Source organism: Opisthocomus hoazin, chromosome 5 (genome assembly GCF_030867145.1).
Source record: "Opisthocomus hoazin isolate bOpiHoa1 chromosome 5, bOpiHoa1.hap1, whole genome shotgun sequence".
Classification (NCBI taxonomy): Eukaryota; Metazoa; Chordata; class Aves; order Opisthocomiformes; family Opisthocomidae; genus Opisthocomus; species Opisthocomus hoazin.
Genome location: NC_134418.1, coordinates 42,507,100 through 42,523,425, shown reverse-complemented (window position 1 = coordinate 42,523,425; position 16,326 = coordinate 42,507,100). Strand labels below are relative to the sequence as shown.

The following is a 16,326-nucleotide window of genomic DNA, read 5'->3' as shown; positions in this document are numbered from 1 at the left end:
TTGAAGAATTCCTGCCACTCTGGGTGTTCTGACAGCCGTAGCTCGTGGCCACCCCAGCTGTCATGAGAATTTTTACCATGCTGTAGTTGGATTTCACAGATACATTCATGGAGGTTGTGGGGCTTTTTGTTTTCAGTCAACCCTCAACTATACAGCTTTGCTTTAACTGCTCTCCAAATGACATTATTATTCTTTTCTGACTACAGATATATTAAGCAACGTGCACTTAAATAGCTTGTGGCAGTAACTGAAGTACATCTGATTTGCTGAGTTAGATGGCACCATGTCCAAGAGAACCTTCAGCAGCAATCTTCTGAAACCCTTTTTGCTGTGTAAGAAAGCTGCTTCCTGCAGACCCAAAAGAGCGTCTGTTGGCTGGTTTTCAAAGTTACATTCAGTGAACACGCTGTGTGCCTGACTCTAGGTTCGCCTTCCAGCAGATGCCTGTGTCACCATGTCATCCATCGATTTAGACATAAACCATTTAATTATAGCAGGCGATTTCAGAAAGGTTTCTACCCAGGCGGCCACTCTGAAGGTTAATCTGTTGCCCAAGATGGTTTGAAACTTGCTGCCACGACGACGGCCATTTCCAGCCTGACTGGCAGTGCCAGGAACCAAAGAGTGGTTTCTAATAGAATGGGATTCATGTTCATTCATGTGGTATTTTTAATGTTGCCCATCCACTGGATAACCCCTAGCTCAGCTGACAAAAGAAAAGGGGTTTCAGTATGTTGCTCTGCAAAGGCATATTTTCTGTATTATTTATGGAGCTCCTCCCACTAATATGACTAGCTAGATTATCTGTAAGGCTGTACTTGTTCTGAAACCACTATTGATTAAATGCTGAGATGAAATTTTTTTTTAGAAGCTGTCATTGGAACATGCTTAGGCTGCACTTGCTGTCAGCTTAACAGCCATGTTTCTGTGTCTTCCTCTAAATTCCTCTCCCAGCTGGGCTCTTTCATATCTCAGCATTAAAATAGATTCTTCCTAATTAGACAGATCTCTGTCATGATAATCATCTTGAGAACGTATGCTGTATTTTCATACTGTGTGTCTTTTCACAGATCAGGCCTGTACTTTATAATTTTTCAAAATCGTAACTCAATGAACAGATCCTTTACCAAGCAATCATCTCCTGTAACTAGTAATTAGTGTCCTGTCAGCTGATATCAGTAGGCATTAGTGTTCAACTGCTGGCATCAGCAAGTTCATCTTACACCACTTGGAATTCTGATACAGTTGATTCTTTTGAAATTCCAGTTGTGAAGATAGTTTTCTAAAACTGATGTGTGGGGTTGGGGTGGGGGGGGAAGTATACATGTACACACCTGTGCATGCAAAGTAAATTACTACATACGTAATGTACATTACTACATGAAAGGCGAGTGTGCGTAAGTCCACGGTCATAAATGTAAGGGCGTGCATCTATCACGAGCGAGTCCGTGCTTGTGTTCTCGATCACAGAACAGAGTTGTTTGGTCAAGGCTGTGAAGAACATCTGTTCTAATGACAATAGTCAGCAGCAGAACAGCCCCGAGACCTCTCGCTTTCTTGCATTGCCCAGGCTGTAAGCTGAGGGGTTTTTTTCCCGTTTTTATTTATTCAGACTCAAGGCGTAGCAGAAGTGTTGTCCTTCACAAAAATTGAATTTAAATAGTTCCCCGAGTAGCTCATTTTGCCGTTAGTTTTTCAGAAGCTGGTAATTGTTTGTGTCACTATCCTTAAAATAAAAGTGATGCAGAAATGAACTGTGAAAGCTTATCTATATTACGCTATTCTGCAATTGCCATCCAACACTTGGCTTTAAAAGAAAACTCCCGCTGGACGAAAATTTTTACTTAGCGCTTAGGAGCTGGGTGACAGCTGTAAAGCAACGCAGCGTGACTGACATTTGTTGTGAAATGCTGATTCTGTTGATTGTTTTCAGGTATAGGGGGTAGTGCCTTCTCTTGTCACAGGCTGCACTGTAGAATAATGCCGGTATCACTGCTGCTGTTAAAATGACCGGAGGAATGGACGGACGCATCTTTGCTCAGCTTCGTTTTAACCTCAGCCAATTAAAAAATATCTCCCCCCCCAAAAAAAAAAAAAATAAAACAACTGGTGATTGCCCTGTTTGCAAAACTCCTAACACGAAGCACTGCTTACTGCAAAACTTTGTTGCTCGGATGATCACCCCTGGGCTGTGCAGCCTGGCAGGCCCGAGGGACAAAGCCGAGAGAGAAACCCCCCCCGTTTTCTCTAGGCTGGGGTACCACTGCCGTGACGCCGCCGCGCGCACCCACAGACCGCCGTGCGCGGTGCTGGCGCGGGCGCTCGGGCGCGTTTGCGCCGCTCCGGGAGGGCGGGCGGGCAGGCGGCGCGCATCCCCGCCGCGGGAAAGGCGCACGGCTTCGGCACCGCGCACCCCAAAGCAGGCTGTGAATGAAAAACCCCACCGCGAGCCCACCCCGTTTTCACGCCCGTTCTGACGGGGCGGGCGCGGGGGAGGCTCGCGGCGCGGGGGGGGCGGGGGAGCTGCCGGCGCGCGAGCCGGCGGGCTGCAGGGGGCACTGCGGGGGAACACAAAAACTTCGGCTCCGCGGGTCGAGCCCCGCCCGCGCCCCCGGCCTGACGAGAGCACGGAGGGGAGCGCTTACCGACGAGCTCACCCCCCCCCCCCCGCGCTCCCAGATCACCGGGGGGGGGGGCCCGATCCCGGCCCGCGGCGCCGGGCTCGCAGCTTCCCCTTGCTCCGGGCCGCCGCCGAGCGGGGCCGGCACTCCCCCCCGCTGGCCGCGGGACGGAGCGGCCCCGGCCCCGGAGCTGGGAGGGGAGCGGCGCTCCGCGCGGGGAGGCCGCCCCGGCTCTATTCTGCCCGCTGTTATTTCCCATCTCGGCGCAGCCGGGAATTGTTGCGGGAAGAATGAAATCAAAACCCAGTTTCGTGTCGCTGAGCGCTCAGAGGAGACAAAGACGGCCCCTCCGCCGCCGGCAGCGCAGGAAGAGTATCCCGCGCGCATCGGCGGCGGCAGAGTCGGAGCTGATTTAAATCAGACCTCATGACTAATGTATGAGCTCCCAATTTTCTCGATTTCCAGCTGCCTGGTAGAGAACGAGGGCGCCTCGGAGACAACTCCGGTCTATATAGGTATGTTAAAAAAAAGAAGTAATAATAATTTGGAAGTATAATAATAATAATTTGGAAGTGCCTGGCCCCCCGTGCCAGTTGGGAAACAGCAACCCCTTCACGCACGGTTCGAACGTGGGTTCCCGGGACGCAGCTCCCGGTAAAACGCCGGTCCCCGGTAAAACGCCGCGCTGCCCCGGCCCTCCCGCCGGGACGCGAAGTTCGCCGCGTCGCGCGCCCTTTGCCTCCATTACGCAACAGTTTACACGCGCGGCAACCCCGGCACGCGCTGCCTACCCCCCCGCCCCCCCCCCCCCCCCCCCGGAGCCGGGGCTCAGGCCGGGCGCTGCCCGCCGGCACAGCGCGCAGCCACCGCCCCCGGCCGGGGGGGGAGGGGGGGCGGCAGGTGGCGGCCCCCGCCCCGCTCCCTGCCTGCGGGCACCCCGCGCCGCGGCCGCTCCCGCCGGGGGGGCGGAGCGCCGCGCCCGCTCCTGCCGGGCGACGTCCGTGCCGGGTTTTGCACCTTGTCCCGGGGTCTGCCTCACGGCCTGGAGGAGCCGCCGCCGCCGCCGCCGGTGCTGCCGCCGCGTTCGCGGAGCGCTCCCGTCCTGGTATCACTCCGCTGGCACGGAGGAGGAGGAGGAGGAGAGCGTGTGATCATTGTGATGGTGGCAGGAGGAGCGGCAGCAGGGAGAGCAGGGCCGAGCGCTAGGCTGCATCAGCTCGGCGTTCCGCGGAGACTTCAGAGCTCCACTTCTTTTTTCTCTCTCTTTTTTTTCCCTTTTCCCTTCTCCCGCCCGGGCCGGATGGTTGACGCGTTGAGTTCCCCCGGCGCGGGGCTCTGCCGCCCGGGCTCCCGTTGAAATGCAGCCCCGCGGCCCGGGCACTCCGCGAGCGCGCCGCGGCGCGAACGCCAAAACTTTTTCCTAGGAGGGAGACGGGCCCGGCGGGCGGCGCCGGGGAGCGGCGAGCGAGTCCGCCGCGTGCGCCCGGCGCGCGGATGCGGGTGCGCGCGTGCGAGCGGGCGCGGGTGCCGGCGCGGGTGCATGCGGCGGGGCGCGCGTGTCCCTCCCGATCCATGGGGAGAGAGGGCCGTTGGCAGAGCCCCCCGCGGCCCCCGCTCGGAAACGACGGATTATGAAAAGGCGAAAGGGGGAGAGGAGCTGCTCTGACCCCTCCCGGAGCTGGCGGCCCGAGCCGCCGCTGCCCGCTTCGTGGTGCCGCTTTTTGTGCGCGTCTGCGTGCGCGCGGGCTGCGCGCCTGGCGATAACCTCTGAGCACCTTCTCCCTTTTATTCCCCTCCCTCTTTTTAATGTTTTGGAGCCTCTCGAGAGGGATTGGCTGGGGGGCAGAGAGAAACGTTTGCCTGGGATCGCTGTTTCCCTGATACATGGTGGTGCCCCCTCCCTCCGTCCCCCCCCGCCCTCCGCCCGGGGTTCTCTAAAAAGTATCCCACCAGGACCCCGCAGGAGGCTGCCTGCGCGTGAAGGGCAGGATTAAAAAGTTCTTCCAAAATAGTGTGCCCGGGGAAGAGGATGGGGGATTTTGCAGCCCCCGCTGCCGCCGCGAACGGCAGCAGCATCTGCATCAACAACAACCTGAGCGGCGGCGGCAGCCTCGGCGGGGCCGGGGCCGGGGCCGCCGGCGCTCCCCACGGTGCCCCCGCCGCCGCCCCCGGCAGCAGCGCGGCTGCCGGCGGCGTCCCCAAGCACAGCACGGTGGTGGAGCGGCTGAGGCAGCGCATCGAGGGCTGCCGGCGGCACCACGTCAGCTGCGAGAGCAGGTACCAGCAAGCCCAGGCGGAGCAGCTGGAGCTGGAGCGCAGGGACACGGTCAGCCTCTACCAGCGGACCCTGGAGCAGAGGGCCAAGAAGACCGGCGCCGGCAGCAAGCAGCAGCACCCCAGCAAGCAGCAGCAGCAGGATGCCGAGCCTGCCGCGGCGGAGCAGAGGAACCACACGCTGATCATGGTGAGGGGGGGAGCGCGGGTCGCCGGCCGCTCCGCGCCTCGCCGAGCCGGAGGCCGACCCTGGGGACGGGGCTCGGCTCCGGCCCCCGGGAGTGAAGGGGGCGGGGGGGGCCTGCCGGCCGGCTTCGCAACTCGGCGGCGGCGGGAGGCGGACAAACTTTTTTCCCCCGTCTCTCTGGGCAGGGGAGAGGGGGACGAAGCGACGCCACCGGCTGCCGAGAGCCGGGGGAGGGTTTTGTGTGCGTGCGTGTTCCGCGGGGGGGGGGTGGGGGTGGGGGCGCGGGGCTGCGCGGCCGTGCGTGCGCCGCGGCGGGCTCTGCCCCTTTAAATCCCGCCGCGGGGGGCGGGCTCCGCGCCCGGGCAGCCCCGGTGTGCGGGAGCCGGGCTCCCCGCGCCGGCTGAGCCGCTGCCTAAAGTTCGCTCGGTTTTAAGGAGCTCGGCGAGGAGCCGGGGGGCGGGGGCTGGGCCGGCAGGAGCGCAGCGGCGAGTAGGAAGCGGAGTTTCCCCGCTCCCGGGCTGCGCCGGCGATGAATAGTAAAGGAAGGTGCGGGGGGGAGCGGGGCCCCGCGCTCCCGTCTCAGCCTTATTTATTAGCGGGTCGCGGGGGCCAGTCGTGCGCGTTCCCGCGGGGGAAGCAAGCGCGCGCGCGTGTGTGTGCGTGTGTGTCCCGACGCGTTCCCCCCTCCCGCCCCGGGTCAGGACGGGGGGCCGCCGGGTCTCCGCCGTCTGCCGGGCGCACAATGGGCGGCGGGGAGGAGGGAGGGAGGGAGGCGCGTTGGCAGCGTGTGGTTGACAAGCCCCGCACGTCCCTCCCTCTCGCCCGCCCCCGGCCCCCGCGTGGTGGGGGGGGTCTCCGTGACAAAGCTTCCCCCCCCCCCATAAGCGTTGCGTTTGTCTGGGGCCGCGCCGAGCCCGCCCTCCGCCCGCCGGCTCCCCCCGCGCGGCCTGCGGTGCCGCCGGGCGCTTTGTCCGCCGCGGCGCGGAGGGAGGCGCGGGGATCGCCTCGGCGGCGGCAGTCCCCCCCTCCCCGCTCCCGTCCCTCCCTCGCGGCCGGAGAGCGGCCCCCGTCGCCGGCCAGCCCCGCGGGGAGCGGAGGGAGCGGGGCTGCGGGGCGGGGCGGTGCCGCCTGGCCGACAGGAAGCAGAAAGCCCTCGCTGACATCTTGTTGCTCCCCCGGTGCTGCCGGCGAGGCGCGGCCGCCGCTCCCTTCCACCCGGCGCCCTCCCGCAGGGCCGGGGCGGCCACACGCACCCCCGGGGCCGGGGCTTGGCTCCGGCGGCTCGGCCCTCGGCGGGCTGCAGCCGCGGAAGCGGAGCCGCGCAGGGAGGGAGGGAGGGAGGGAAGGCGCTGCGGCCCTGCCGGCCGCGGGCCTGCGGCGGGCGGGGGGCGCGGAGCGGCCGGCCCGGGGGCGGTTTGCCGCCGAGCGCCTCGCCGCCGGGTGTTCGGGCTGCAGCCTTCGTGTCGTGCAGACGGGCTCGGTGCGCCCTGCGCTCTTCGAAAGAGAAATCCTAATGCTTCGTGAAAAGTGACCCGTTACCGTCAGCCTCTTTTTATTTAAAAAAAGAATGCGTGCACAAATGTTGCCGAAAAATTCAGAAACGTTATCTGCGCTGTGTCACTTGCAGAGAGTTAATTACGGGTTTTGTCTAATGTCTATGAATGTTAGGGAACATTCGTGGGTATGTGGAAAAAAATCCAAGAAATCACTCTGTTTAGGGCAATGAAAAAGTATTTTCTTTGAGGCATTTATGCTTTTTATAGTAGAACCCCCCCCTCCTCCACCAAACAACTTTTCTAGCAGTTGTAACAGTTTGGTAAGTTTCCCTGTTTACGTGCATCGAGATTTTTATTTACCAAAACAGTCCAACTTTATTTAACCTTTTCTTCTGGTATGAGAAAAAGGCAAACCATGTTTTGGGGTTCTCTCCTGTGCTCTGGTAAACTCCAGCTGAGGGGCTTACAGGGGAGCAAACGTGTGGGTCTGGTACTGCTTTACTCGTCACACAGAATCATTATTAAATTCTTCCCTTAGATTATTAAACTGCACTATTTGGAAAGGAAGCAGTCAGGATTAAATGACAACAAATACAACAGAGATAGCGAGAAATGCCATTGCTGATTCTTTCTTATCAGGGCAAATCAGGGCAAGGTATTACCAGGGTGCGTGTGGGTCCGCCTCCAAGCCGAGAGGCACTGAGAAAGGAGGGGAGGGCTGCGCTGGGTGACGGCACCCGGTCACCCCACAGACCCTCCCAGAAGCTGGTGCCGACACACGTGCTGAGGTGCCCTTCCACAAGCTGGGTAAAACGTTGTCTTTAGAAGGTGATTGCTTGCAGGCACACGCTCTGATTTTCTCCGTGTGATGGAGTACCAGCTGCCCGGTCCGTACAGCGCTCCTTGTCGCCACCCCCACAGTTTACACCCTCACTCCCCGAGTTGGTGAAAGGGATTATGCAGTTTCCACTGTTTAGGACTCCATGTCAACTGACAAGCAGCCATCAATGGGGGCCTTTTTTCAAAAAGGGGTGTGGGAGCATAGGCTTGTCTGTATTTCGTGAATTGCTGATCTCCTCTGAATTTCTGTCTTGTTATAGACCCAAGTTTTCACTTGCTGAATTTGAAATATCTGGATTTGTAACTATTTCAGCCTCTTCTGCTTGAGGAGAACAGTGGGTTTCAGAACTAGTTTTCTTCCATACAGGCATTGACTGGCACATGCACAAAAATAAGGATGGTTTATAAATGTATGGGAGGACCTCCCCCCACCCCCCACCCCCCTTCAACCAGGCAAAAGCCAGAGTTGTTTTCCGTGCCTTTGAGCTGGATTATTGGAATGCTGTACCAGCTTGGTTTTCATAGGAGGTACTGGGAAAATTTGCAGCCCATCCAAAACTCTGCTGCTCATCTTCGGACTCGTTCCAGGAAATAGCAACACATTATTTTGGTTCTTTGGTTCTTTGTGAGCGAATCTGCCTTCTTGTTTCCTCTTTTAAGTGCAAGAGTCTCCTGGCTTTGCATCCGTGTTATTGTGTGTGGTTCAGAGATACTGTGTGTGTATACACATACACGCATTATATAGAAAATGATTTATAAATAAGGTATATTTAGTATAAAATAAACAGCCAAGTATATAATAAATGGCTAAATATGTAATAAATATTGCAAGTTCTGTCACCTGTTTCTTACCTCTGATGCTGCTGTTCTTATTGTGCATTATTTTGCCCAACGAAACGCTACATCTGTAATTACCATGCTGATCTTCTAATGCACATTTATTTGCATCTGAGCTCTGCTGTGAAGTATAAAGGGGCCGGAGCTACTTTTTGCTATTTTAAAAGCTTTTCAAGACTTTTCTTAGTTAGCATGATTATGAGTTTGATAGCTACTGTTGTACTGACCATTTCTAACCCTAAAACCAGTCCTTAGGTAAATGAGTTTTAAACACCGTAAACATGAAATGTTGTTTAGATTGGAGAAATTAGTGACGGAAGTCAAATGACCTATTAGATCATCTCTTCTGTTCCCCTGCCAAAGCGTACTTTGCCATTTCAGAATTACTTTAAAGTTAGAGAAAACACGGCTGGTAAATACGATGTTTTCCAATACTGCTTTTTACCCACTCTGGGTAATGCACTGCCTCGTGGAAGTCAGTGGACGCATTGCCCTTCTACCCGAGGGAGGGGAGATGGGCACGCCAGTCCTTTCAGCTGGTTCTGTGTAGGGGCAGAATGACGTGTTCAGAATTACAGAAATCTGGTGATCTCTCTTCCTTGTTGGCAGGTAGTCCACCACAGAAAAGTAGTTCCTCCCTCACCCCTAGACTCTCCTTTTTGTTGAAAAGGGTAACCAGAGTGAGAAGTGCAACTTCTTAATTTGTCTTGGTGATTCATGGATAATTTCATTAATGAAATTGAGTGCCGAAGAACGCTGTCAGTCTCTTGAGTAGTTTTTCAAAGCTTACACCTGCTGTATTTAATATGTACCCGTGTGTACGTTCATAAACCTGTGCACATTTCTTGTGTTCTTTCTCGTGTAATAGTGCTGTTCAACTTGCTTCACAGGTGCTCAGGAGTTCATCAGTTACACCATAGGAAATGTCTATTTCTCTAGCATTGCAAAGATGAAAAAGAAAGCTGATTTTTCAGATGTTACTCTTTATTTTCCACAAGAGGTCAAATACAGTAGTCCTTACTCATGCCTGATGACTAACTAGGGTTAAGCATCTCTCCAGTTAATAAGCTATGTCTGATCTTGCTCACACTGGAGTGAAGTCGGTCGTAAAGGCAAAACTGGGATGATACCAGAATTAAATCCCAGGCCAACAACGCTCCTTCTTGCTCCTATGCATCATAGAAGGAGTCATCGTGTAACCCTTTTTATTTTGCTCTGAGGGTGGATCTCTGTGTCTTTCGTATTCCACAGCCTCTCCCATTTTTCTTCTTCGTTTCATACCAGCTCGCGCTTGATGCTCCTGTGTGATTACCGTCCTTTAGGACAAGGAGTTTTTGTGTTGACCTCCTTTTGCAGCTAATCAGCACAACAGGTTTCAGTTTAGCAAACTGAAAGGAATGACGAGACTCTTCACTTGAAGCACTGCTAGCCTCTAGTGACCTTTACATGCTCCGGTAGAAAGTGAATCCCTTTAAAAGAGAGTGGGTTGGGTTATTATGAGCTGGAGCAGGGCAAGTTATGTTTTGACACACGGTAGCCAGCCACAGTGGACTCGAAGCTTCAGCTTGACCAAGTAGCACGTGTTGAAAGTCCTGCAGTGAAGTTCTAGGCACGGTCGAGTTCAGGAAGGACAACGTTGGCTGGAACACGTCCAAAACTCGTTCTGCTAGCGCAGAGCCAAGAATATTGACGTGTGATTGTAATAGGGCAACTGGTTGCACTGAGGTTAACCTGAATTTACAGTGACTTGACCTAAAGCTTAAGGCTTCACAAGTGGCTTAAGCTGGTGCAAGCCCGAGCTGCCGCCACTGCAGAAGTCTCGTCTTTCATGCTACTGTCAGTGGCCGTGTTTTCTTGCTCCTCCCTTCGCTAACGCTAGCCCTTGCTCATGTCCCTCCACCACCAGCTGGTTCACTGAGCAGGTAGGGGAGGACAGACACACTTCTTCCTTTCTTCCTGGGTTGGTTTTCAGCTGGATCAGATCAATGATTTGTCTGACCATCCCTCCTGGGGGTCTTGCGGCACCTTAATCTGCTTGTGAAACTTCACCCTCATCCCAGGATAAACATCTGGGACCTATTAGTTAAAGCATGCTCACCTGGTAGCATACATTTTACCTGAGCTAAGTAACACCTGGTGCTAGTGCCCATGATTTTGTTCCTAAGACACCGAAACAGGAAAGGCTGTAAGTAGCGAAGGAGTCAGAGTTCATTTTTACTTAAACACTTGCGCGCATGTGGCATTTGGTTGCATATTGCTGCAATATGTATAATTCATGTGAGAGGTGTGCTTGCATTAGCAGAGGCTTAGGGACAGGTTTGACAGCCAGGAGCTGCTGACTGGAATCCTTCCAGTGGGTCGTTTTGTGAGCTGAAATGTGAGGTACGGTCTCTGACTGGAGTTATGAACCTGTAATCAGTTTTCCAGCCTGGGATCTCACAGGCTGTTTGGCTAAGCAATACACTTGTACATTCAGTGGGGCTTTGGGAGTCTTAGCAATTGGAAGTATTTATTTTCCTAGTTTGTCTAAGATGGTGAATCACAAAATCGTATAACTTTCATGGCTTTTGCTTCCCCCTCACGTGCTTCAGTTTCACAACGTTTGTAGCCCAAAAGTCATCGTAGACTGCTCCTGTTTGCTCTTTGAATACTTGAAACTCAGTTTCTTAGGATTTGAGAGAAAAATGTCTTTTTAAACTTGCAGTGGTTAATAAGATAGCAGCTGCCAAAAATTTGTGCTTGCAGGAAGGGGTTGAGCTGCTTGCTCTCAAGACTTCCCTCTTTCGTATTGATTTTGTTTGCTGCAACATGCAGTTAAAATTGGCAAGGAGATAAGAACACTTCAGTGTTTAGTTGGCCGGAGAGAAGTGTGTCCGCCCGTAGGAACTTTGTGTTTTCTGTACGTTTGTGTAACTGCTCAGGCTAATGCTGCAGTGCTGTTGGTAGCGTGGATGATCTATTGCTGTTTGCTTGCAGTCAGTTCTGCACAACCACAGCACACATGGAGCAGAACAGAGGCTTGAATTTATGACTTTCAGAATAACTGAGCTAATAAAGAGGAAGACCAATAGCTCAAGGATTTTCTTTCCCGTATTTGTTTTTGGTCAAGGCCACTTTCTGTAGGGTTTTCATATAGGGCTCTGTAGTGTTCTGTAAAGTTCTCGGCAATTGAAGCTTGGTGGAGTTAGATTTTAACTGACTGAAAGTGGGTCTGTTGGGCTGTGCCTCTTCCTCACCTTCCTCCTTCACACTTCAGTCTCCTCCCTGCATTGCTTTAACTGTGTGCCGTACAGGAGCATTTCAGGTTTAACAAAATGATCCAACTTCATTTTCCTCTGGTCTTCAGGTTCAGGCGAACAGCTGTGAAGCGCTGCAGTGGAGGTGTAGCTTTGTGCTGCTTGGGAAAATCTCAGGCCTGTTGAGAGAGCCCTCGGAGACTGTGTGCCTAGGTAAAGAGCAGAGCATTGGTCCTTAACGTCGCTCTGACCCTGGGCGTTACCACAACAAGAAGCCAGTATGTCCATCTACGTGTGTTTAGGTTTAAACCAGTACACCTACGCATACACTGGTTTTTACACAGCGCTGCAAGACAAAGTGAAAGGATTTATGATCAGTGTTGATGGCGAAAGGGGATGTACTAGTCCAGTAAGTTTAAGAACCGCTGGTACGCACTCATTTTCTATATTTTCAGCCTCTTTCCTTTAGCTCATATCTAATCCACTGTGATGTTTCGGCATTTCTTCATTGTGTTTAATCTGAAGGAGGAAGGGAGGTGGTTATGGCAGATGAGATGCTGGAAGAGTTCTGGGAAGTACTGGAGTTTTTTAATCATTTAAGATATTTCCTTACATTAAGGAGGAATGACCAGCACTTAACCAAAAGAGAAATTGTAGCAATTTCTACCCCTTCTCTTTATGCAGAATATTGTGGTTACAGACTCTCTAGTATTTGAGAAAATGACTTTAAAATGCGACTGCTTTAGCTGGCAGTAGTTGTCTTTAGGCTGCTAGAAAGATTGTTACATTTCAGCTGTGATTTTTGCCACTGTTCATTTTTTGTCTCTGAAGCTAGTGGCTGTTCTGATTTCTCTGGATTGCATTCCAGTGCATGACTGAGTCAGCGCAGGGAAAACTGCTACTGACATTAAATAACCGATTTTTAATGATATTTTTGGCAAGCAGTATCTCTATTCATTATACATATTTTTAGTTGTCATCGAAGCAGGTAACGTAGCTTTGAAGACTTCAGCGAACTCGCACAGAAGACTGTAGGCTTCTGTAACTGACCGGCGGCCACATCGTTTGAGCTCCAAATTAGCTGAAGCATTCTGGCATGTAATCCATGGCTGGATATGAAGTAATGGTTCAAAATAATCTGTAGGTCCTTCTATTACAGCGCATTTCTGGGCTGAGCTTGCAGTCTTTGCATTCCAGTAAAAGGGGAGATACCAAGCTGAGGTTGCAGTGCTATCTTTTTTTTTTTCTGATTTGTGCTAACTGGTTTGTAGACTGAAAGATTATTTAAAGGCTGGGTTGCTGCAGTTTTGAAAATTCACCTGGATAATTTGGCTTTACATTTTTTTTCAGCCCAGGGGAGTTGACAGGGGCTTGTTTTTTCCTAGCCCGTTTTAATACATATTCTATATCACGCAAACAAAAAAAAAATTCCATTTGCTTTCTCTCCTCCATTTCATTTACAACAAAGCTAACCAAAAAAACTTTATCTTCATGCTAGGGTTTACTGCCCTGCTCAGTAACGTTTTTGTTGTTGGAAATGCTAGCACTGGGTAGGGGTAATGGAGATTTGTGAATGTAGAATAGCAAAACCAAAACTGATTTAGACTAGTGGCGTTAAAAGCTTCACCTCTCCCTCACCTATTACTGTGACAGAGCATGTGGCAGTCTAGTTACAGCCAGAGAGGGGTTCTGGGAAGGTGGCATAGACCATCCTTCCTTCTAGTTGCTATGGTTATTTGAGTACAAGAAACACTGTATTTTGTGGTTTTCATTTTGTGTCAAAATACCAAGTATCTTGAAAAAGTGATTCCTCAGGAATGGCAAACTTGTCTCTTACTCTCTTTTTACTGTAAAATTTCATGCTCCTTAAAGCAAGCGGTAGGAACGCATGATGTTTACCTGTCTTTTGAGTAGTTTATCCAGATGAGGTGTCTGTGTTCTCATAGCACGCTGCATTCAGTACAAGAACTTTATTATGCAGGTACTGAAAACATTATAGTCTCTGGAACACCTAAGCAGTTAACCTCTTTATGGTCTCCTCACCTATTACTGCCTTAGGGTTAGTTAGATGGGGCAGCTGAAGCAAGTTAACAATTTGCTGCCGTTAAATGGGGTGGTCTCCTGCTCTCCCCTCTGTGCTGCAGTCCTGTGCCGGTGCTGGGCTGGTGAGCCCGCTGGGGAAACGACCTGTCTGGAACAAAAACTGTGATGGTTTTTTTGTGGAAGGTGAAACTGCCCAGTGTAGTGCTCAGGGAGCAAGGGGAGGCAGAAGGTACGACATCAGCAAAGCGGTGAGACGAGCTCTGCCTGTCCCCTCTGACTATGCCCATGTCCGCGGCCGGTGCTCTGGTCCGCTCCCGGTTGAAAGCCTGGTAGTTGTGGTGTGTTGCTGTAGTTGACGTGGGAGTGAAATACTTCAGCGGTTTATGGAACACCAGACAGAGTGTTACTGGGAATCCTGATATGGTTACTTGTAAGGATGAGGTGATGATCCACAAGCTGTGGAGAGTATCTTTTTTGCCTCGGTCTAATCCAAAGAAGACAACAAGCTGGCCGCAGCGTGGACTTGTGTCAGGTAGGCGACCCCCGGGAGGGAGGGAGGGAAAAAAAGTGCTTGTGTTTGTAATTCTTCTGTTTCCTAATTTGTTTCTGAAAATTGATAAACTTTGTTTGTGTCTCTGATAAAACAAGGAACAATATGATTTTGCTTGATCTTTACAGTATGGTAATTACATTTTTTTTAGGCTACTGAGAAGTGTTCATGCTCATTTTAATTTTGTGTAGAATAACAAACTAGGTAAAATAATTATGAGAGGCCCATGTAAAAGGTATCGCCATTCGTGGTATGTGATACCTTGACTTACACAGGGGACTTGAAGTAACACTCAAGAGAGCAGCTGTGTCTGAGGTAAAGACGCTTGCATGTAATTTTATTTTCCTTCTATCTGAAACCAACTCTGGACAATATGATGATAATTTTTTATTCAAGTGGTCCAGGAAAAAAAGATCACAGATGGAGCAACTTCTGCCAACTTTGCTTTGTCATATGAGAATTAGTAAAGATGATGTAATTATAGTTCTACGAATGGATTTTTCGTGAAATTCTACTTTGAATGTTGATTAGCATAGGTGATTTAATAAATTTTTAAAAAAAGTTACTGATGGGAGTCAGTGGCCCTTTTTTTGTTTGTTTGTGTTTTTTGTTTGTTTTTTCTCCTTTCTCAGATGTTTTATTTCAGAATCGGCTCACTTGTTAGAACCCAGCCCTTTAGCACAACAGGTAAACGACAGTATTAGCAATATGGGTATTTCTACCAAGCAGTGTGTTCCATATGTCAAGTTTCGCTAGTGGTTACTGGGGAAGATGTTGTTTCTGGTTTCAAAATTATTAACTTCCCAGATCTGCGACTTATCTGTTGTGGATAGTGAACACATGGTGAACATATGTCGTAAAGTCACAGAAAGAGTTTATCAGAACAGATTTGGACTGGCTAGCTTGCCCATGAAGGTAATGGCAGGAGCAAATGGTGCTGATCGTCTCAAAGAATGGTAGAATATGATTTGTCTCCATTTTTAGAATGCACTTTTTTTTTTTTTTTTTTTTTTTTTTAAGGTAAGAGAAGCTTTTCTGAGCTCCTCATCTATAAACTTAGAGGTTTGTAAACGTAGGCGAATAACTCAGGCCAGTAAGTGAAAAACAATGATTAACTCATACTTGGGGCTATGTAAAGGAACAGAGCATAAACTAGTGTAAGATATTTCATGTTATTCAGAGATGCATTTTTTACAAATATACAGTTTCTCCGTGTTTTAAGATTCGGTGTTTCAGCTAGAGAATCAGATGGCTTTCTGGTTGTGAAGGGAGGCAACTAAATGCCTACATTTGTATAAAACTTCTATCAGTGCAATATCAAATATAAATTTTTTTTTTACTAGACAAGTTCCATATACTACTAATTTTATTATGCACGTTGTCAGAATTTTTGCTTTGGGTAGGATCTTTTTCTTGCTTTTGCCTTTGGTTTAATTAGTTGGAGGTTTTGTGGGGTGGGGTTTTTAATTTTTTGTTGTTCTTTTAGGGGTCTTTTTTTTGGTTGGTTGGTTTTGCCTGTTTCTGCTTAAATGCTAAGTAGGGTTGTCTCCACAGTTGTCCTAGTGGAGATGGGTTAGCAGCCTGAGTGCAGATGCGAAAGTCAAATGTATATGTTATTGCAGTTTATCACAGTTCTGTAACTTCACTGTCTGGGTGCTGCCCTCAGAGGCTGTGTGTTGCTGCAGTTGCACTCGCATGTAGGTCGTGATAAGGCTTCCTCCTAAGGCCATGGAGTACTTTTTGAAAAGAAACAAACAAAAGTTGTGTTTTCAGTTGCTTCTATTTTTAAAGCTGATTTTTCTTAGTTGGAAACTTGAGGAGAAATTTGCCTGAAGTGGCTTGCTTGTTTAGTCTGAGAATTGGATTAGGGGAAAATACAGTGTTTTCCCTGCTCTTTTAGGAAGTTCTTGAAACCATTACAAAGAGAAGCTGTAGTGCACCTGAATTACACATTACGGTTGGCCATTTGTGGTCCCTCTAGCAGCAGTGGGAATAGAGAGGACAGGGAGATTAGCTGCTTTGTTACCTGGGGAGGGGGGGAAATATCCTTTCGATGTGCTTCATGTTTGCTTGCTAACACGTGCTGAAGATTGTCAGCCTCCTTGTAGTCCTGAGAGACTGACTGGAAGGTGCCCATGCAAGCCCGGAGCATGTTCCCACCTGCGCTAGCAGGAGCTTGGTAGGTCTTCTCCCCCAGTCTTTCCTCCCAGCTTTCAGGGACCGGTATCCCATTCATCCTAGG

The 16,326-nt window shown here is 50.8% G+C and overlaps 1 protein-coding gene and 1 long non-coding RNA gene across 5 annotated transcripts in view; one reads left to right on the top strand and one right to left on the bottom strand.

Moving 5' to 3' along the window:
- The window catches only part of LOC142361414 (uncharacterized), a 28,236-nt gene extending 24,120 nt beyond the window's left edge, over positions 1-4,116 (bottom strand). For all 3 annotated transcript variants that reach the window (XR_012764010.1, XR_012764011.1, XR_012764012.1), the window contains exon 1: positions 3,639-4,116. This is a non-coding gene — a long non-coding RNA (uncharacterized LOC142361414). The remainder of the gene's footprint in view (positions 1-3,638) is intronic.
- The window catches only part of MAML3 (mastermind like transcriptional coactivator 3), a 248,799-nt gene continuing 236,581 nt past the window's right edge, over positions 4,109-16,326 (top strand). For both annotated transcript variants that reach the window (XM_075420994.1, XM_075420993.1), the window contains exon 1: positions 4,109-5,085. In XM_075420994.1, coding sequence (XP_075277109.1) covers positions 4,651-5,085 — 435 coding nt within the window. In that variant the 5' untranslated portion in view covers positions 4,109-4,650. The remainder of the gene's footprint in view (positions 5,086-16,326) is intronic.